The 23116-nt window shown below is 39.8% G+C and overlaps 1 protein-coding gene across 16 annotated transcripts in view; it reads left to right on the top strand.

Annotated features, from left to right (window-relative positions):
* Positions 1-23116, top strand: part of FASTKD1 (FAST kinase domains 1) — a 50901-nt gene that overhangs the window by 16658 nt on the left and 11127 nt on the right. For all 16 annotated transcript variants that reach the window (XM_074009402.1, XM_074009394.1, XM_074009398.1 and 13 more), the window contains 5 exons: positions 2161-2559; positions 5651-5761; positions 7660-7791; positions 16770-17256; positions 18633-18747. In XM_074009402.1, the coding sequence (XP_073865503.1) occupies positions 2161-2559; positions 5651-5761; positions 7660-7791; positions 16770-17256; positions 18633-18747 (1244 nt within the window). The remainder of the gene's footprint in view (positions 1-2160; positions 2560-5650; positions 5762-7659; positions 7792-16769; positions 17257-18632; positions 18748-23116) is intronic.

The raw sequence follows: 23116 nt of genomic DNA, 5'->3' as shown, positions 1-23116 counted from the left end.
CCCAAAATGCTGGGATTACAGGTGTGAGCCACCACGCCCAGCCATCTTTTGCTCCTTTTAAACAATTGTGGGGCTGGGTGATGTGGCCCATGCCTATAATCCCAGCACTTTAGGAGGCTGAGACAGGAGCATCACCGGCAGCCAGGAGTTCAAAACCAAGCTGGGCAACGTAGTGAAGACTCTGTCTCTACAAAAAACAAAAAATTAGGAGGGCATGGTGGTGCATGCCTGTAGTCCTAGCTACTTGGGAGCTGAGGCAGGAGGATTGCTTGAGCCTGGGAGATTGAGGCTGCAGTGAGCCGTGATCATACCACTGTACTTCAGCCTAGGCGACACGATGATACACTGTCTCAAAAAAAAAAAAATCATGGTATAGTAATTATTTTAGCTTGTTGTTTAAAAACTCTTATAGACCACTTTGAGAAGCTACATGTTTAAAAAAAAAATCATTTTGGGCTGGGTGTGGTGGCTTATGCCTGTAATTGCAGCACTTTGGGAGGCCGAGGCGGGCAGATCACGAGGTCGGAGTTCGAGACCATCCTGGCCAACATGGTGAAACCCCGTCTCTACTAAAAATACAAAAATTAGCTGTGCTTGGTGGCACGTGCCTGTAATCCCAGCTACTCAGGAGGCTGAGGCAAAAGTATTGATTGAACCAGGGAGTCGGAGTTTGCAGTTTGCCGAGATTACGCCACCGCACTCCAGTGTGGTGACAGTGTGAGACTTCGTATTAAAAAAAAAAAAAAATCATTTTGGGGGATTGATGGTTAAACTAAAGAGCAATGTTAGGTTGATAATTAATGCTAATTAATCTTGATATTAAACATTGTAACTGGAGAAGCCAAAGTATTGTACAACTGGAGATTTTTAAAAATATTAATTAACTTTATTAAAAAGATTAGAGAAATTTGGAAACAAAAAATAGCACGTCTCACTATCCTAATGGGTAAGATTATTTTCTATTATATTTTTGTCTTTTTTGTAGATTGTTTTCTAATTCTCATCCCTAAATGTTTATCTTATATCTTTTCTGTTTTGCATACTTTTCATTAAAGGTGTATTCTTACAGTTTTCTGATTTTTATATTATGTAAGAACAGTCTTTTGAAAATAGGGACCACAACTTAGTAATTTTGATGTCTTCCACAGTGTCTAGAAAGGTGATTTATGCTCAAGTGCTTATTGAGTGAAGAAATGTTGAATGCCATCCCGTGTTCAATACTGTCTTGCTGTTGTATATTAATGTCAATTAAGCATAAAGTATTTAAAAATCTGAAATTATTCACTAGTGAGAAAAATTTTGCCAAGTTTTTATTAGCAAATTATAGACACACAGAGAAAGGAATAATAAAAAATGTCTACTTCTAAAAAAATGAAATGAAACTTTTAATGTTGCATTCATGCGTTGTTGGTCTAAAGTGATTTCTTTTTTTTTTTTTTGAGACGGAGTCTCGCTCTGTCGCCCAGACAGGAGTGCAGTGGCACAATCTCCGCTTGCTGCAACCTCTGCGTCTCGGGTTCAAGCGATTCTTCTGCCTCAGCCTCCCGAGTAGCTGGGACTACAGGCGCCCACCACCATGCCTGGTTAATTTTTTGTAGTTTTAGTAGAGACAGGGTTTCACCATGTTAGCCAGGATGGTCTCGATCTCCTGGCCTCATGATCCACCCACCTCAGCCTCCCAAAGTGCTAGGATTACAGGCGTGAGCCACCGTGCCTGGCCTGGTCCAAAGTGATTTCTGAATAAGTTTCACTAAAATATTTTCCACCGAAGTAGTTTTTGCTATAAAACAAGGCATTTGATGCTCTCAATGAAAAATATTACTCCCATGCCTTTTGTCTGAAAGGATTTGATTACTAAGAAATCTGAATTCAAGTACCACTAGTATTTAAAAGAAAAATTTTATGGCATAAAACTCATAATATTCTTACCACTTCCTTTCCATATCTAATTGTTTAGTTTTAGAGTTGATTATTCTTGGCTGGGTGCAGTGGCTCATACCTGTAATCCCAGCACTTTGGGAGGCTGAGGTGGGAGGATTGCTTAAGCCCAGGAGTTTGAGACCAACCCTGGCAACATAGCAAGACTCTGTTTCTACTAAAAAAAAAAAAAAGATCATTTTTAATTGATGTAAAAATCTTTGCATCTGTTTTCTTTTTCAGTTCCTTGTCTGTCTTGATGGTCAACATATCTTCTTTAATATCACGACACTTTCAACAACAACTGGTGAACAAAACAGAACTTCTGTTCGACACCATAGATTCTTCTGAGGTCGACGTTGCAACAAGAATAACACGGTTTCTTCGAAATATTAAATATTGTTATCAACCATTATTAGAAAAGTGTAATAACGTATTTTTAAGTAATGTGGACCAACTTGATTTGGATTCCATCAGTAAAATACTTAGGCTATACAAGTTTCTACAGTTTAATAGTTTTGAATTTATTATGATGGCTAAAAAGAAGCTAACTGAAATGATTCCTCTGTGTAATCATCCTGCTAGCTTTGTAAAATTGTTTGTAACATTGGGACCCATTGCAGGACCTGAAGAAAAGAAACAGTAAGTTCAGTTTAAAATGCATTACTTTTTTTGTTGTGAATATGTGGAGCCTTCAAGCTTACGTCTCCTTGCAGCTCTGGGAGGTACAAATATCACCCCATTAGGTTGTGGAAGGGAAAAGAATCTCTTATGCTCTGCTCCTTGATTCTTTTTCTGATTATTCTAATTTACATCTCAAACTCTTAGTCTATTGCTGTGTTCTGAAAGGTAAACCTCTGATACTGGGCCAACATGAAAAAAAATGAGGGGAAACGCCATGTGTTTTTATTCTCCTTTTCTATGCTACGTGACTTGGATTTACACACATGACTCCCCCACCCAGTGTAAGTCTGTGGAATATTTAGAATTATAGTAGTCATAGCAGAGTACCATTTTATGCTTTGTTGTCTTCATCACAATAGTCATCAAAGCATTTATTATGCACTCAGCATATGTCCCCATGTCAGGTTTGAGCAAATTTTATGTGGCGCCTCTCATTTAGGAATTTCCAGTTTTGCTAGATATTGATGTAGGTAGTAATATTTGAAATATAATAATGAACAAATATTAAATTAACATACAAGTATGGTTAATAGATAAGATTCTCTCTTCGTAGGCCATGTGACTGGATTTATACTAGACATAAAATTCCCCCACCCAGCATAATTGTATGAATTATTTAGAATTACAAGCTGGGCACATTGTTGCACACCTTTAATCCCATCACTTTGGGATGCTGAGGCAGGTGGATCCCTGGATCCCAGGAATTTGAGACCAGCCCAGGCAAGATGGTGAAACCTTGTCTGTACAAAAAAATACAAAATTAGCCGGATGTGGCAGTGCGCACCTAGAGTCACAGCTACTCGTGAGGATCACCTGAGCCCAAGGAGGCTGAGGCTTCAGTGAACTGAGATCACTCCATTGAATTCCAGTCTGGGCACAGAATGAAACCTTGTCTCAGAAAAAAAAAAAAGAATTTTATATAATAATCCTAACACATAAGTATGATTAGTAGATTTACTTAAGCAGGGGTTCCAAGAGTTGCATAATAGGGGAATCATTACTCGGTTAGGAAAAACTTTATGGAGAAAGTTTTATTTTTTAAGAGTACTTTGTGACTGAGTGCAGTGAGTGGATCACGCCTGTAATCCCAGCACTTGTGGGAGGCCGAGGCAGGTGAATCACCTGAGGTGGGGAGTTCGAGATCACCCTGACCAACATGGAGGAACCCAGTCTCCACTAAAAATACAAGATTAGCTGGGCGTGATGGCGGGCACCTGTAGTCCCAGCTACTCGGGAGGCTGAGGCAGGAGAATCGCTTGAACTCGGGAGGCGGAGGTTGCAATGAGCCAAGATCGCGCCATTACACTCCAGCCTGGGCAACAAGAGTGAAACTCTGACTCAAAAAAATAAAAAAAAAGAGTACTTTGAATTATATGAAAAAATTTAAGAGCACATCTTAAGACTATATCAAGATGGAAACAAGGTGATTATTAAAAACTATTGGGGCCCAGCATGGTGGCTCACACCTGTAATCCAAGCACTTTGGGAGGCCAGTGACGGCAGATCACTTGAGGTCAGGAGTTTGTGACCAGCCTGGCCAACATGGTGAAACTCCGACTCTACTAAAAATACGAAAAAAAAGGGCTAGACATGGTGGCTCATGCCTGTTATCCCAGCCTCTTGGGAGGCTGAGGCAGTTGGATCACTTGAGTCCAGGAGTTTGAGACCAGCCTGGCCAACACGGTGAAAACCTGTTCCTACTAAAAATACAAAAAATTAGCCGGGCGTGGTGGTGGGCACCTGTAATCTCAGCTACTTGGGAGGCTGAGGCAGGTAAATCGCTTGAACCTGGGAGGCTGAGGTTGCAGTGAGCGAAGATTGCGCTATTGCACTCCAGCCTGAGCAACAAGAGCGAAACTCCATCTCAAAAAACAAACAAAAAAAATACAAAAAATAATTAGCCGGGAGTGATGGCAGGTGCAATGGCAGGCATCTGTAATCCCAACTTCTTGGGAGGCTGAGGCAGGAGAATCGCTTGGACCTGGGAGGCGGAGGTTGCAGAGAGCTGAGATCATGCCCCTGCACTCCAGCCTGGGCAACAGAGTGAGACTCCATCTCAAAACAAACAAAGAAACACACATACAAACAAACTTTATTGGAACCATTTTTTGTCATCAAGTACTATTAAAATCTCAATGCCAAAGCAGTACAAAAGTTGGATTTAACTAAGTCTCTGTCTTCAAGGAATTTACATTGCAATTGAGAGGATAGATATAATTGAAATATGTAAATACCGTAACAACATAGTTTATGAAAAAACAATAAAATTAGTGATATGGATAGTGCTGTGAGCAGACAGAAGTGAGAAAAATATAGACTGAAGTGGTTGGGAAAAATTTGTGGAGAAACTGGTTTTGAAATGTTTGAAAAGGTTGGTGGAAAGGATGGCATGGAGTTATCCAGTGTGTATAGGCAATTAGTTTATCCTATCCTCAGATGTCACGTTTTGAGCTTGCTTTCTAAATGATTCTAAAAGACACATGTATCATGATACTTAACATTACTACACTACTTTGGATAGTTCAACTGACAACTAATCATAGTCAAAATGGACCACCTTTGTTAATTTTCAGTTTATACTGTTATATCAAGTGCTTAGTATATGAGATTTCTGATACTATGCAGGTTTATTGACTCCTAGATGATTCCTATTCAGTTTTAAAACATTTGGGAAATTGTCAGAATATCAGTTGTTCATTTCTTAGCTCTCTAGTATTGAATAATTTCACTGAATCATAGTATTTTATAACCATTATAACCTTGTATTATTTGAAAATCTTAAAAGATCTTTACCTTTATTTTTCAAACAGTTTAAGATTGGATTATACTGAGGCCTGAATTTCGTTGAAGACGACAATATATTTTTCTTTATTCAGTACTATTTTATATTCGAGTAATGTGGGGAGAACACTGGGGTTATATATTGGATTCAGTTTTTGTTTATATTCTTTTTTTTCGTATTTGTTACTCAAGAACTGTTATTAAAAAAAAAATTGCAAGCTAATTTTCAGTTTTTCAACCAAAAACTTTTTTTTTTTTTTGCTTCTAGACTTAAATCAACTTTGTTATTGATGTCAGAGGACCTAACTGGTGAGCAAGCCCTGGCAGTGTTGAGAGCAATGGAAGATATGGAAAGCAGAAATTCACATCTGATTAAAAGGTATCTTTCTGAAATTTATGATGTTAAGTTTGTTATTCATAAGCACCTATTTTTTTCTGAGGAAAAATGGTTTTCTTTAATCTACCTGTTGTTTTGAAGAAATAAGGAATTAACACTTAAGGCACTGTTTATGTTCTACTTTGTTTTTCTTTTTGTCTTTCTTTTTTTTTTTTTTTTTTTTTTTGAGACAGAGTCTCACTGTGTTCCCTAGGCTGGAGTGCTGTGGCACTCTCTCTGCTCACTGCAACCTCCACCTCCCTGGTTCAAGGGATTCTCCTGCCTCAGCCTGCTGAGTAACTGGGACTACAGGTACCCACCACCATGCCCAGCTAATTTTATTTATTTATTTTTGAGACAGAGTCTTGCTCTGTCGCCCAGGCTTAAGTGCAGTGGTGCCATATCGGCTCACTGCAACCTCTGCCCCAGGTTCAAGCAGTTCACCTATCTCAGCCTCCTGAGTAGCCAGGATTATAGGCGTCTGCCACCACGCCTGGCTAAGTTTTGTATATTTTGTAGAAGCGGGGTTTCACCATGTTGGCCAGGTTGGTCTCGAGCACCTGACCTCAAGTGATCCACCCACCTCAACCTCCCAAAGTGCTGGGATTACAGGGGTGAGAGCCACCGCACCCAGCCCTCCATGCTGGTATGGGGCTCCTGACCTCCAGTGATCCACTTACTTAGGCATCCCAAAGTGCTGAGCCACAGTGCCTGGCCTTTTTTTTTTTGAGACAGGGTATGACTCTGTTGCCGAGGCTAGAGTGCAGTGGTGCCATCACAACTCACTGCACCCTTCACCTCCCAGGCTCAATTGATCTCCCATCTCAGCCTCCTGAGTAGCTGGGACTACAGGCACGTGTCGCCATGCCCTGCTAATTTTTGTATTTTTTGTAGAGATGTGTTTTGCCATGTTACCCAGGCTGGTCTCCAGCTCCTGGGCTCGAGGAATTCATCTGCCTCAGCCTCCCAGAGTGCTGGTTTGGTTTTCAAAGTAGAAATGACAATTGTTTGTAGCATTTTTCATTTTATTTGTGCTATTACACTCAAGCAGAGAGAGCATCATAACCTTGTAAAATAGAGACCATAAAGACCCTCCTTTTATTTTTTTCTTTTCTTACTTTTCTTTCTTTCTTATTTTTAAAATTTTTTGTAGAGATAGGGTCTTACTATTTTGCCCAGTCTGGTCTTGAACTCCTGGGCTCAAGCAATTCTCCCAAAATTACCACCAAGTCTGTAATTTTCAAAAGGAAAGTTTCTGCAGCACAGTCAATTCTATATGAACTTGGATTGCCTCATACCACAATGTTACCTTGAAATCATACTGCCATTTGTTGGCTTTTCGGTAACTTGAGATTTCAGAAGAAAAAATATATACTTATATTTTTATGTATGCTTAACTGTATATGCTTAATTTTTCGTGACCTATTATATGTTCCTTTATTTTAATATTTCTTATGTCCCATTTTTTTCCAACTTACTGCCTTTTAGAATTTCCCTTTGCTTTTAAGCATCTTCATTTGAGGGCCAGTGGATTTAAGGAAGAAAATTAAATTAGTCTTGCTAATTATTGGTAACTCTTGGTAAAGATTTTGTTATGGGGAGGATGTGGAATTTGATCCTCTGTGAAATTGAGGAAGAAAAACTATGCTTTTCTCTTCTTGTACTATTGATAATTGAATATTATTTCATTCACACTTAATTCATCGCTTTTACTTCATTCTGTTTTAGTTTGTTTACATTTCTAGAGCCATCTTGAGACATTTCTTCAGGAATAGAAAATCTCGTCTCATTCATTGCTATTTCTCCAGCACACAGCAGAGTGTCTGGTGTGAAAGCGCCACAGTAAATGTGTAATGAATGAATGAACTGGTTATAATATATGCTCTATCAATCCTTTTTAGAGTTACTTCAGTTCTGCATAAACATTTGGATAGCTATAAACCATTAGAGTTGTTGAAGATAACTCAAGCACTGACTTTTCTGCATTTCCAAAGGAAGGAGTTTTCTGCAAAACTTAGAGAATCACTGCTTAGGTAAGATTAAAATAGAAATTTTGCTTAGTATTTCATTTTCTAGCCACAATATTTGTTTTGTTTAACTGTGTACAGTGGTGCTAGAAGTTATGGAGACAAAATAGTAAAAATGTTAAGACACTTTATCTCCCTCGCAGCCATTCTGCCAATGCTCATGCTGGGTATATTTTGAAATGGAAATGAGGCCAGCAGGGTGATGAGTTCCCTAGGAGAGGAATGGCAGTAAACTGATGAATAGCAAAGCCATTCTCCTTTCCTGCAAAATGGAGCCACCATGAAGAGATTGGGACTGCTGACAAAAGTTCAACTCCATTTGGGAGCATTCATATTTAGGGCCTTTCAGTCTTGCATGCATGCCTATTTTAAGGCTTATTAAATTTTTGAGAATAAGATATAATGGTGCTGTTGGTGAAAAAGTGTTTTCTTTTCTTTTTTCTTTTTTTTTTTTTGAGACAGAGTCTTGCTCTGTTGCCCAGGCTGGAGTACAGTGGAGCGATCTCAGCTCACTGCAACTTCTGCCTCCCCGGTTCAAGCGATTCTCCTGCCTCAGCCTCCTGAGTAGCTGGGAATACAGGCATGTGCCACCACACCCGGCTAATTTTTGTAATTTTACTAGAGACGGGATTTCACTGTATTGGTCAGGCTGGTCTTGCTTCTGACCTCAGGTGATCCACCTGCCTCAGCATCCCAAAGTGTTGGGATTACAGATGTGAGCCACCGTGCCTGGCGAAAAAGTGTTTTCATATAGAATTTTCCCTTTATAATTTAAAATCACCTTATTTTCTACAGATATAGTTTTGTTGTTTTTTTTTTTGTTAGAGACAGGGTCTCACTCTGTCCTCTGGGCTGGAGTGCAGTGGTGCAATCATAGCTCACTGCAGCCAATCACAACTTGCTGTAGCCTCGAAGTCCTAGGCTGAAGTGATCTTCCCGCCTCAGCCTCCCAAGTAGTAGTGCTACCACACTTGGCAATTTTTTTTTTTTTTTTCTGTAGAGATGGCGATCTCACTTTGTTGCCCAAGCTGGAGTGCAGTGGCATGATCATAGCTTACTGCATCCTCAAACTCATGGGCTCAAGCAATCCTACCACCTTAGCCTCCTGAGAGGTGGTTTTACAGGCTTGAACCAGCATGCCCAACTAGTTTGATTTCTTACTGTGATTTCTTTTTTTTTTGAGACGGAGTCTCGCTTTGTCGCCCAGGCTGGAGTGCAGTGGCGCGATTGCAGCTCACTGCAAGCTCTGCCTCCCGGGTTCACACCATTCTCCTGCCTCAGCTTCCTGAGTAGCTGGGACTACAGGCGCCTGCCATCACGCCCAGCTAATTTTTTGTATTTTTTTTAGTAGAGACAGGGTTTCACTGTGTTAGCCAAGGATGGTCTCGATCTTCTGACCTCATGATCCACCCGCCTCGGCCTCCCAAAGTGCTGGGATTACAGGCATGAGCCACTGTGCCTGGCCTGATTTCTTACTGTGATTTCTGAAAGACCAAGCATATAGGTGAACATGATTTTTATTATAATAAAGTGATATGCCATTATGGTTAAAAATGTTTTGAACTGAGTAATATGAAATGACATATTATCAGATGAGAATTTAGCATCTGATATAATGAAGTTTATCTTTTTCTTGAAAAATAACTTTCTTCTTATTAAGATGGTAAGATGATAAGATGCTTATTGTTTCTTCAACCCTTCCATATTTAGTATAGAATTCCACATAGACTGACTCTCAATTATGAATTTTATGTTCTAAATTAGATATTATACACTAGCCCAGGCATGATTTATGTCTGCAGAGTGGGGTTTTTTTTTTTTTTTTTTTGCATGCTTTTAAAAAATTTTCTATATTTTATTTTTGTGTTTTTATTTATTTTTATTTTTGTTTTTGTTTTTTTTGAGATGTAGTCTCACCCTGTCACCCAGGGTGCAATACAGTGGCATGATCTCGGCTCACTTCAACCTCTGCCTCCCAGGTTCAAGCAGTTTTCCTGTCAGCCTCCCAAGTAGCTGAGATTACAGGCATGAGGCACCACGCCTGGCTAATTTTTGTATTTTTAGTAGAGACGAGGTTTCATCATGTTGGCCAGGCTTGTGTTGAACTCCTAACCTCAAGTGATCCACCTGCCTCGGTCTCCCAAAGTGCTGGGATTACAAGCATGAACCATTGCACCTGGCCTATGTTTTTATTTTTTAAAAAAATATTTCAGTAGCTTTTGGGGTACAAGTGGTTTTTTGTTACATGGATTAATTGTATAGCGGTGAATTCTGAGATTTTAAGTGCACCCATCACCTGAGTATTGTATTTTGTACCTAATGTGTTGTTTTTTTTATCCCTAGCTCACCTACCAACTTCCCTTTTCTGGTCTCTAACGTCCATTATATCACTCTGTATGCCTTTGCGTACTCATAGCTTAGCTCCCACTTATAAGTGAAATTATACAGTTTTTTATTTTCCCCTCCTGTGTTACTTCACTTAGAATAATGGCTTTCAGCTCCACCCAAGTTGCTGAAAAGACATTATTTTGTTCATTTCAATGGCTGATGAAAGGTGTATTAAATATACACCATGATATCCATGGTATATATTTACCACATTTTCTTTATCCACCTATTAGTCAATGGGCATTTAGGTTGGTTAACATCTTTGCAATTGTGAATTGTGCTTCTGTAAACGTACATTGCACAGTGTATTTTTTTTTTTTTTTGAGACGGAGTCTTGCTCTGTTGCTCAGGCTGGAGTGCAGTGGCGCTATCTCGGTTCACTGCAAGCTCCGTCTCCCGGGTTCACGCCATTCTCCTGCCTCAGCCTCCCGAGTAGCTGGGACTGCAGGCGCCTGCCACCTCGCCCAGCTAGTTTTTTGTATTTTTTTCGTAGAGATGGGGTTTCACCATGTTAGCCAGGATGGTCTTGATTTTCTGACCTCGTGATCCGCCCACCTCGGCCTCCCAAAGTGCAGGGATTACAGGCTTGAGCCACCGCGCCCGGCCGCACAGTGTTTTTTTGTTTTTTTTGTTTTTTTTTTTTTTTGAGACGGAGTCTCGCGCTGTCACCCAGGCTGGAGTGCAGTGGCCGGATCTCAGCTCACTGCAAGCTCCGCCTCCCGGGTTCACGCCATTCTCCTGCCTCAGCCTCCCGAGTAGCTGGGACTACAGGCGCCCGCCACCTCGCCCGGCTAGTTTTTTGTATTTTTTAGTAGAGACGGGGTTTCACCGTGTTAACCAGGATGGTCTCGATCTCCCGACCTCGTGATCCGCCCGTCTCGGCCTCCCAAAGTGCTGGGATTACAGGCTTGAGCCACCGCGCCCGGCCAGTGTTTTTTAAAAAATTAAATTATTCAATACCGATGAATACTTTTAGGTATGTTAACAGAAAAATAAGAGCAGGAGTGGGAGCATCAAAGAAGATTTCATTTTCCTTGTTTTGTTGCTTTTATGAAAAGACTTGAAGCACATATAATAATGTTAAAGTTTATTAAATTCTGAGTAAGGAGAGCCTTTATGTATCACTGTGGTTTAAAATTATATCAAAAGTGTTTGAGTTATTGACTAACATTTAAAAGTTGAGAGTTGTTATATAAAAATCATAGATACTTCATGTTTCAGAATTACCTTCTTCCACTTCAGTGCAGATAATCTCAAGTGGATATTAGAAGGAATGTACTCTATTTGAACTAATAATTTACATAAATGCTTATGTAAAGAGGTCCTGAAACAGCTCAAGGAACCCAGAGTTTTCATGTACTGGAATAATGTCTGTTGTGTTTTTTTAACTTATTGAAATATAATCTACATAAAATATACATATGCCTTCCTCATTACCCTGTCCTCACCTCCAAGATTAACTATCTCTATTTGTAACTACATGGATTGGTTTTGCCTTTATACTTTATATAAATTGAATCATTCAGTATGATTTCCTTTCTTTTTTTTTTTTGAGACAGGGTCTCATTTGTTTTCCCAGACTGGAGTTGGAGTACAGTGGCATGATCTTGGTGCACTGCAACCTCCACCTGCTGGACTCAAGTGACCCTCTTGCCTCAGCCTCGTGAGTAGCTGGGACTACAGTCACGTGCTACCACACCCAGCTACTTTTTGTATTTTTAGTAGAGATGGGGTTTTGCTATGTTGCCCAGGCTGGTCCTGAACTCCTGCGCTCAAGTAATCTGCCTGCCTTGGCCTCCCGAAGTGCTGGGGTTACAGGCGTGAGCCACTGCGCCTAGTCAGTGTGATTTCTTTTGTGTCAGGCTTCTTTTGCTCAATACTACGTTTATGAGATTTGTGTATACTTTCGTCATATAGTATTCTCTTGTAAGAGTATAACAAAATTTATTTATTTATTCTATTGTTGATGGATATTCGATTTATTTCCAGTTTCGTTATTATCAACAGTACTGTTTATGAACAAATTCATGTTTTTTTTTGTTGTTGTTGTTGAGACGGAGTCTTGCTCTGTCGCCCAGGCTGGAGTGCAGTGGCCGGATCTCAGCTCACTGCAAGTTCCGCTTCCTGGGTTTACGCCATTCTCCTGCCGCAGCCTCCCAAGTAGCTGGGACTACAGGTGCCCGCCACCTCGCCCGGCTAGTTTTTTTTTTTTTTTTTGTATTTTTTTAGTAGAGACGGGTTTCACTGTGTTAGCCAGGATGGTCTTGATCTCCTGACCTCGTGATTGGCCTGTCTCGGCCTCCCAAAGTGCTGGGATTACAGGCTTGAGCCACCGCGCCCGGCCTCATGTATACTTTTTAGTGAACATACATATTCATTTCTCTGTGCCAGCGAGTATAATCATTGGTTCATGGAGTATGCATGTCCTCATCTTCAGTAGATGCTACTGAACATTTTCTAAAGGGGTTATACCAGTCCCTACTCCCACTAACATAATGTACACATTCCTGGTGCTCCAAATCCTTGCCAACACTTGATTTTTTTTTTTTACTTTTTTTCCCCTATAACCCAGGACAGTGCTCATACTTTTTAATTTTAGCTGTTCTGGTGGGTATGTTGTGGTATTATGAATAAATATACACAAATATCTAAGCTTTGGAAATTGAGGAAGTATCACAAGAAAAACAAGTGGAGGTTGGAGAAATTTATCTGTTGGGGGTTTATTTGTAGAAAAGTATCTCAAGATTGGTAGCTCCACAATGATGCAGCTTTTTGAAGGCTTTCATTTCTTAATATAAACTAGTGTATTAATTTTTTGTGGTTATAAGAATGAAATATGCAGTACTAAGTGCCCGCTTGTGTCAGGCACTGGACCAAATATTATATAAAAATCATTTTGAAAATTTTGGAAAACAGAAAAAAGTATATTTGAGAGACTGAGGCAGGAGGATCATTTGAGGCCAGGAATTCAAGACCAGCATGTTCAACATAGCAAGCCCCCGTCTCTACAAAAAACTAAAATATTAGCAGGGTGTAATAGTTCATGCCTGTAGTCCTAGCTACTCAGCAGGAGGCTCGCTTGAGCCCAGGACCTCAAGGTTACAGTGAACTATGGTCATGCCACAGCACTCCAGCCTGGGCTATAGAGTGAGACCTTGTCTCTAAAAAAGAAAAGAAAAGAAAAGAAAAGAAAAAAATATAAAGAAGAAAATAAAAATTATTCATAAACTCATTCATCCACTGTCAACAATTTGGTTTATTTCCTTGTTGTATACTACATATATGTATTTTTTTTCCTAGTTTACCATACAATTTTGTTTGTTTGTTTTTGGCCATTTTACCTTATAAGCATCTACATCATTAAGAATGTTTTGTAAATCTTTTATAATGGCTGGTTAATATCCATCATTTGACTGTACCATAATTCACTTATTACTATTCCCCCCCATTATTTAGATTGTTTTCACATTTTAGCCATATAAAAACTATGATAAGGCATGGTGGGGTGCACCTGTATCTCAGTTACACCCAGCTATGTTTGGGAAACTGAGGCAGAAGGATCACTTGAGCCCAAGAGTTGGAGATCAGCCTGGGAAACATTGTAAGACTCCCTCTAAAAGAAAAAAAAGATGAATAACAACACATATATTTTACCTGGATTTTATATTAGTTTATTAGGTTAGTTTCCCAGACAGGAATTGACCATGTCAAATGATATAATTAAAATACTTTTAAAGTTTTCAAAGCCATACTGCTAAATTGCTTTCCAGGAAGTTACACCAACTTTTTAAGTTTACTAATAGTGAACTAAAGTGCCTGTATCAGTACACCCTTGCTAACACTGAATATTAATATTACAATTATTTTAGTATGCTAATTTAAATATTTTAAATGGCCAGGCATAGTGGCTCATGCTTGTAATTCCAGCACTTTGGGAGGCTGAGCTGGGAGGATTGTTTGAGCCCAGGAGTTCAAGACCAGCCTGGGCAATAAAGCAAGACCCTGTCTCAACAAAAAAGAACAAAAAATTAGCTGGGTGTGGCGGCATGTGCCTATATTCCCAGTGTGTAGGGAAGCTGAGGCAGGAGGAGTACTTGAGCCCAAGAGGTCAAGGCTGCAATGAGCTATATTGTGTTACTAGCCCTCTAGCCTGGGCACCAGAGTGAGACCCTTTCTCCAAAAAAAATTTAATTAATTTAAAAAATATTTTAAAGGTAACTCAATTTATGTATTTATTTATTTTTTTGAGACAGAGTCTCACTCTGTTGCCCAGGCTGGAGTACAGTGGAGCTATCTCAGCTCACTGCAAGCTCCGCTTCCCGGGTTCACGCCATTCTCCTGCCTCAGCCTCCTGAGTAGCTGGGACTACACGCGCCCACCACTACACCCAGCTAATTTTTTTTTTGTATTTTTAGTAGAGATGGGGCTTCACCATATTAGCCAGGGTGGTCTCAATCTCCTGACCTCGTGATCCGCCCGCCTCGGCCTCCCAAAGTGCTGCAATTACAGGCGTGAGCCACTGTGCCCGGCCTCAGTTTTGTTTTAGATTGTATTATTCCTTCCACTACTTCTATACCTAAAGTTTTTTTTTTTTTTGAGACAAAGTCTTGCTCTGTCGCCGAGGCTGGAGTGCAGTGGCGTGATTTTGGTTCACTGCAACCTCCTCCTCCTGGGTTCAAGTGATTCTCATGCCTTAGCCTCCCCAGTAGCTAGGATTACAGGCATGTGCCACCACACCCGGCTAACTTTTTGTATTTTCACTAGAGATGGGGTTTCATTATGTTAGCCAGACTGGTCTCGAACTTCTGAGCTCAAGCTATGCCCGCCTTGGCCTCCCAAATTGCTGGAATTAAAGGTGTGAGCTACCATGCCTGGCCCCCAGTTTTTTAATTTGTTTTTTTAAGCAATTATTGTCCTGGTGGTGCAACTCGTGCCATGGGGATCTGGGAAAGAAGTAGAAAATGGGGTCAACTATGTCCTATTTCTTTTGTTTGTTTATTCGTTTGTTTTAAATGTTGGACTATGTATCAGAAACAAAAAAGGAACCAGTTTTATCAGGTGATCACAGTATGCCAGGGCCTTACAGGTCATATCAGAAATTGAACTCAAGTTCTTTCTTCAGCAACAGCACTGGAAACATTGTTCTGACATGGACCTTTTGTTTCCCTGGGACTGTGGTTTTATTTTTGAATAAAAAAGTTTGGCCTGTGCTTCAGAACAGAACAGGTCTTCCTGTTTTATTCCTTTATTCCTTCCACTATTTCTACACCTAAAGATTTTTTTTTTCTTTTTTTTTTTCTTTTGAGATGGAGGGCATCAGGAAGTCTTAGGCTTTCCTGAATAATCCTTTATGGACCTATCATTGAATTTATCTGACTATTTTTTTTTTTTTTAAGATGGAGTCTTCTTCTGTCGCCCAGGCTGGAGTGCAGTGGCATGATCTCGGCTCACTGCAACCTCCACCTCCCTGGCTCAAGGGATTCCCCTGCCTCAGTCTCCCGAGTAGCTGGGATTACAGGTGCACGTCACTATGCCTGGCTAATTTTTTTGTATTTTTAATAGAGACGGCATTTCACCATGTTGGCCAGACTGGTCTCGAACTCCTGACCTTAGGCAATCCGCCCTCCTCGGCCTCCCAAAATGCTGAGATTACAGGCATGAGCCACCATGCCTGGCCTATCTAACTCTTCTTAAATTAACTTGTATTATGCCCACCTGTGATGTTACATATATTGGCTTTCGTCCTAGTTACTAGTTCATAACTTTTATAGCTCTTGCTACAGTCTTTTGTTACCATGTTGGGTGTGTTAGGGCTCTGGAAACAGAATATCTCTCCTGCCCTAAAGCAGGACTCTAATCTCCCTCCACCTTTCTGATCATGGGTCTTAAAGACACTCCCCTGAGAGATCCCACCCGACACCCTATGTGAAGAAATGCTGACATCATGAAGCTCATACAAACCCAAGAAGAGTGGGTTTGGACTGCTTCCGGATAGCTGAACACGTGGAGGTTCCTGGAGGGTGGCATGGTCAGGGAGGGCATGGAAGCTCTGCACCTCTTCCCACATACCTCACTCTACTGTCCCTTCATCTGCATTCTTTATAATATCTCTTATAATAAATCTATAAACATAAGCAACTGTTTCCCTGAGTTCTGTGAACCACTTCAGCAAATTAAACCCAAAGAGGAAGTCGTGAGAACCCCAACTTGAAGCCAGTTGCTCAGAAGTTCTGGAGGCCTACTTTTGCAACTGGAGTCTGGGGTTTTTGTGGGAGAGGTCAGTTTTAGAGACCAAGTTCCCAACCTGTGGGATCTGACACTGTCTCCAGGTAGATAGTGTCAGAACTGAATTGGACACCCAGCTGGTGTCCACTGCTTGGAAGAACCCCCACACATTTGGTCACAGAAGTCTTCTGTGTTGATGATTGTTGTGGCTTCAGATTAGAGGAAAAACACAGTTTGAAAGAGGTTTTTTTGAATCATCATTTTATCTATTAATTGTAGTACTCATTATATATATTCATATTTTAATACAGATATATTTTGGTTTTGTGGCTGATGTATTAATTTTATTCTTTTCATTTTTTATTTTGCAGTTATTTGAAAATTAGTTTCATACCAACTGAGGTGTCCTTTCTGGTGTATGCTATTTCCCTGCTCCCTTCTCCTCACTTGGACGAAGTGGGGATATCCCGAATTGAAGCCGTTTTACCACAGTGTGACCTAAATAACCTGAGTAGTTTTGCTACATCTGTTTTAAGATGGATTCAGTGTGATCACATGTATTTGGATAGTATTACTGGGAAACAACTGAAACTACTTCAAAAATTAGATCACTATGGTCGTCAGAGACTACAACACAGCAACAGTTTGGATCTGTTATGGGAGGAACTTAAATCTGTCAGAGGAAAAACGTTTCCTGAGTCACTTCTTGAAGAAACGATTGCTACTTTACAGCATTTCGTGGATGAAATTAATTACATAAATGTTGTGGAGATTGCATCTTTTATTTCTAATACTGATTACCTCAGTACTTTGCTACTTGATAGGATAGCCTCAGTGACTGTTCAGCAGATTGAAAAGGTGAAATTTAAATGTTACACATTAATTTTATAGAGTTGTCAACTTCTGCAAGCATAATTTTTACCATAGGCATTTTGAGAACTTGGATTGGAATCTGAGGTTTAAAAATTAAATAAATTCTGGGTCAGATATGGTAGCTCAAGCCTGTAATTGCAGTGGTTGGGAGGCTGAGATGAGAGGATTGGTTGAGCCCAGGAATTATGGCTCAGTGAGCTGTGATTGCACCACTGCACACCACCCTGGGTGACAGAGTGAGACCCCGTCTGTTAAAAAAAACAGAGAAAACTCTGGTTTCTGTTTCAGCGATTTGTTGTTCCTGTCCTTGAAGTCACTTTCTTCTTCCAGCATTGCAGATTTGGAAAGAATCAGCAATCATTTGGTTCATTACAGTATTAAGATTAGGAATCAATTATTTGAGGAAACTCATATTGGGACAGCAGAGTATGAATGATTTTTGGTTTTACTTTTTCTTATTTCTATAATCATGTGTTATCATTTTTACCATTTAAAAGCAGTTATATTCAAAAGTATGAGATAAGCTTAAAAACTGAGAAAATTGTAAGGTATCCATTGGCAACAGTATTCTTAAATTGTCATTGCATCTTCTTGCAGATTTATTTCTGGGACTTACTTGTAAAATGCCACTTTATGGATTATATGAGAAGCAGCTCACTTATAAAATCACTATCATAAATATATCAGAGCAAGGCCTTTATTTAAAAGACAGTGTTTCTCACAACCGAAAATAAAAAGTTAACTTGCTTAGTATAATGCCTGGAAGTCATTAAGTATTGGATGAATGAGTGAAAAATGAAATAAAAAAGCAAATGAAAGAAAAATGAATGCTAATGATTGTAATTTAAGAAACTTCTCTACATTATGATTATTCTATAAAATGTACTGATTATCATGGAAATTGCTGATACTGTTTCCTATTCAATTTAGTGACTAATGAATTCTGAAACCGAATTTATTTATTTATTTTAAATTTAAATAAAGACAGGGTCTTACTATGTTGCTCTGACTAATCTCAAACTCCTGGCCTCAAGCAGTCCTCCCACCTCAGCCATCCAAAGTGTTGAGATGACAGGCATGAGCCACCACTCCCAGCCAGAATAGAATTTTACACCTAACAAAATAAATTTGTAGATTGTCTGATTTACTTCTTTTTTGTTACATTAACACTTTTGGAGTTATTAATTGTGGGTGGGGTTAAATAAATTATAGCAGGATGGAAAAATTAATAAGCAGAGTGATACATTTATTATTTAACTGTAGTGATGATAGGAAAAGATTTCTCCTAAAAAATAATTAGGTTAAAATTTTGTCTTATTTTCCTAAAGTTTAAACTATAAATTTTTTTTCTTTTTATACAGATCCATCCTTTTACAATCCTTGCTATTATTCTTCCATTCAGCACTTTGAACTATGATCCACCTCAAAGGGATGAATTTTTTGGAACTTGCGTGCAACATCTTAATTCTTATTTAGGTAGGTATATTGTTTGGTAATACACTGAGTGAATAAGTCAGAGGTTACCTGTTGCTGCTGAGCTAGGAGATGTCCCTCATTTAAAGGGTAACCATAATAGCCATGAATTCTCTACTTAAAGGTTTTTTGTTTGTTTGTTTGTTTTTGAGACAGAGTCTTGCTCTGTCACCCAGGCTGGAGTGCAGTGGCACAATCTTGCCTCACTGCAACCTGTCTCCTGGGTTCAAGTGATTCTCCTGCCTCAGTCACCCCAGTAGCTTGGACTATAAGCATGCGCCACCACACCTGGCTAATTTTTTGCATTTTTAGTACAGACAGGGTTTCACTATGTTGGCCAGGGTGGCCTGGAACTCCTGACCTCAGGTGATCCACCTGCCAAGGCCTCCCAAAATGTTGGGATTACAGGTGTGAGCCACTGCTCCTGGCCCTAAAAAAACTTTGTATCCATTTTAATTAAGAAAAATGTCAAACTTGTATAAATAATTAAACAAAGAACACATACATACTCACTGTATAGATTCAATAATGTTAACATTTTATTGTATTTGCTTATCTGTTTGTTTCTCTGACTCTCTTATTTTTTTCTGAGCTATTTCAAAGTTGTAGGCATTGTGACCCTCCACCCCTAATTACTTTAGCATACATCTCCTAAGAATAATGACATTCTTCTATACCACCGCAATACTGTTGACACAGTAAGAAACTTAATCATAATTCCCTAATAACTAATACACAGTTCATGTTTCAGTCTCCCTAAGTGTTCCCAAAATACATTTTAGAGTAGTTGTTTTGGACCCAGTATTCAATCATTGTGTTTGGTTGTTATCTCTTCAGTCTCTTATAGTCTATAATTTTGTTTCCCTTTTTTATTTTCTTGGCATTGACTTGGTTTTTTGTTTTTTTCTTAATTTTTTGCTATCCAGGTTTTCAAATATACAGAAAAATTGAACAATATAACAAACATCTGTATAATAAGCTGTAGACCCACAATTGTGATTGAATATTAACATTTGCCACATTTGCTCTGTGTATATGCACAAGTGTGTATGTGTATGATGAACCTTCCAATTGTCAGCTCTATGTACTTCGGGTTATAAGGACATTCTCCTATGTAACTACAATACTGGTATCATTACTATTACTAAAGAAAATGAACAAGTACCATCTACTACCTAGTCTGTAATCAAATTTTCCCAATAGTCACCAAATTATCTTGTATAACTTTTTTCTTTTTTTTTTTTTTGAGACGAAGTCTTGCTCTGTCGCCCGGGCTGGAGTGCAGTGGCCAGATCTCAGCTCACTGCAAGCTCCGCCTCCCAGGTTCAGGCCATTCTCCTGCCTCAGCCTCCCGAGTAGCTGGGCGCCCGCCACCTCGCCCAGCTAGTTTTTTGTATTTTTTAGTAGAGACGGGGTTTCACCGTGTTAGCCAGGATGGTCTCGATCTCCTGACCTAGTGATCCGCCCGTCTCGGCCTCCCAAAGTGCTGGGATTACAGGCTTGAGCCACTGCGCCCGGCCAGCTTTTTTCTTTTTTTGAGACAGAGTTTTGCTTTTGTTACCCAGGCTGGAGTGTAATGGCGCGATCTCGGCTCACTGCAACTTCCGCCTCCTGGGTTCAAGCGATTCTCCTGCCACAGCCTCCCAAGTAGCTGGGATTACAGGCATGCTCCACCCACACCTGGCGAATTTTGTATTTTTAGTAGAGACGGGGTTTCTCCATGTTGGTCAGGCTGGTCTGGAACTCCCGACTTCAGGTGATCCACCCACCTCAGCCTCCCAAAGTGCTGGGATTACAGACGTGAGCCACAGTGCCTGACTATAACTATTTTTTTTTAAACAACCAATATTGAGTAGTTATGTATTTTCCTCCATCTTTTTTGCTTGATATTTATTTTTATAAAATGACTGGCCATTTATTATAAATTGTGCCACATTCTGGATTTGTCTGATTGTTTTCCTTTAACTTGCTTCCCCATCTCCTGCATTTGTAGTAAACTAGAAGTTAGGTATAGATGCTTGGTTAGGTTCAGATTAAACATTTACAGCAAAAATAACTTGTATGTGGTTCTGTGTACCTTATATTTAGATCACATCTGGAGGCACATAATGTCTGATTGTTTCTGTCTATTTAGATTTTTTTTTTGAGACGGAGTCTTGCCAGATTGTTTTTTAAAAGTAAAAAAAAAATGTTTCTTAAGAATCTTAATAGATGTTTGTCAACTCTTTGAAGGGTTGCTGCTCTTATGCTGATTATTTTGCATCTCTTAAAAAGGTATTTAAAGAAATTATCTTTTAAATTTAGAGATGGGGTCTTGCTACATTGCCCAGGCTGATATCAAACTCCTGGGCTCAAGTAGTCCTCCCACTTTGGCCTCCCAAGTGCTGGGATTACAGGCATGAGCCACCACACCTGGCCAGAAAAGTCTTTTGATAATAGTTCAGTACTAGAGAAAAGTAGAATAGAAATAGTCCTTCCTGCTGTTAGCCTTAGCAGAAGCAATATGTGAAGATAGCAGAGACAGGAAATTACTTTTTCTTTTTCCTTTTCATTTTTATTTTGGGTCTGAGTTGTGTTTGGAACAGTTTGACCTTCAAGGAGTAGAGCTTTATGAGACTTTTCTTCTCAGACTCACACTATGTACTTGTCAGTATGATATAGAAGTTTTAGAGGAGAAATGCTCAGTAGCCATTCCTTTTCACTCAACACTTTCCATGTACTTACTGTCAGGTATTCTTCTAGGCACTGGAGATACAGGAGAGAGTAAAAACAGATAAACTACCATCATGGAGTTTACTTTCTGGTAGGGGGAGGTTGACGTAAACAATAAACAAGCCTCTAAGGTCAGATGGTGATAAGTACCTTCAAGAACATTAGAGCAGGGTAAGTGTATAGGCTGGAGCATCATGCTAAGTGTAAGATGGAGTAAATTTTGGATAAGGGATTCAGGGACTGCCTCTCTGAGGAGATGTCATTTAACCATGGATTAAATGAAGTGAGGGAGTGATCCATGTCAGTAGATAGGGAAGAGAGTCCCAGGATGAAAGAAAGGGAAGTGGAAAGGGCCCTCAGGTGAGAGCATGTTTGGTTTTTTCCAGGAACAGTGAATTCAATGTGGCAGGAGTGGATGAGAGAGACCAAGTTGGTAGGAGATAAGGTTGGAGAGACAGCCAGAGACTGGTTTCCTCAGATCTTTTTGCTCTGCCTGGAGAGTAAAAATTACCCAGTTATCTACCAAGCAACAGATACTGAGAGCTTCCATATCCAGCATAACATGTTAGGCTCTACACTAGGGATTTATATAGACCTTTAGACCTCTGGTGAAGGTGGTGTGAAACAAGTATGAATATATTAATTGTGTCTGCATCATGCTAATGGACTTTGCTACATTTTTGTGGGATCTGTGAGCCAGATAGCATCTAACCATGTCTGATACTACTGTGTCACAGCCTACAACATGAGGCTGGGATATGCATATGTATATGTATATGTATATGTGTATATGAATGTGTTTCATGTGTGGTGTACATTTATACCCCTTTTTAGTAACACAACTATATGTAGAAAGATGAGCCTTTAAATTGAGAGAGTATATTCTCCTGGTTGTTTAGTCATGTGTCAACAGCCAGAAGGAAATAAAAGTACATCTCTTCCCATATTCTCCAAATAGTCTTAGAAATTAGAAATTTTTGTTGCTAAAGAGTATAAGGGAAGAAAGATTGAGAAGTATAGCTTTGAGTTTTAAAAACTTAATCAGAGAAAGTTTTAAAAATTCCTAGGGAACTTTATAAGTAAAATTTTAAATAGCTAATAGAGTAATACTTTTCATCGTATTGAGTAATGACAAATTTTGACAGATTAGTTTTGCTGGTGGAGATCATCACTGTTATGACCTGGTCTTGCTTTATTAAATAAACTCAGTAAAAAATTGAAAAGGAAAGATTTAATATTGTCTATTCTGTCCTTAGTAAGAATACTGATACCAATCAGGCATTTTAGGTGGCCTTTTCCCTCACGTTAGAAATGTCTCTTTTTTTTTTTTTTTGAGACGGAGTCTCGCTCTGCCACCCAGGCTGGAGTGCAGTGGCCGGATCTCAGCTCACTGCAAGCTCCGCCTCCCGGGTTCACGCCATTCTCCTGCCTCAGCCTCCCGAGTAGCTGGGACTACAGGCGCCCGCCACCTCGCCCAGCTAGTTTTTTGTAGTTTTTAGTAGAGACGGGGTTTCACAGTGTCAGCCAGGATGGTCTCGATCTCCTGACCTCGTGATCCGCCCGTCTCGGCCTCCCAAAGTGCTGGGATTACAGGCTTGAGCCACCGCGCCCGGCCTGAAATGTCTCTTGGATGAGGCAAATTAGGTAAATAGTTGAAGCC

Source organism: Macaca fascicularis, chromosome 12 (genome assembly GCF_037993035.2).
Source record: "Macaca fascicularis isolate 582-1 chromosome 12, T2T-MFA8v1.1".
In the NCBI taxonomy this organism is placed as follows: domain Eukaryota; kingdom Metazoa; phylum Chordata; class Mammalia; order Primates; family Cercopithecidae; genus Macaca; species Macaca fascicularis.
Note: the sequence above shows the minus strand (reverse complement) of the source record. Positions and strands in the feature narration are given on the sequence as shown.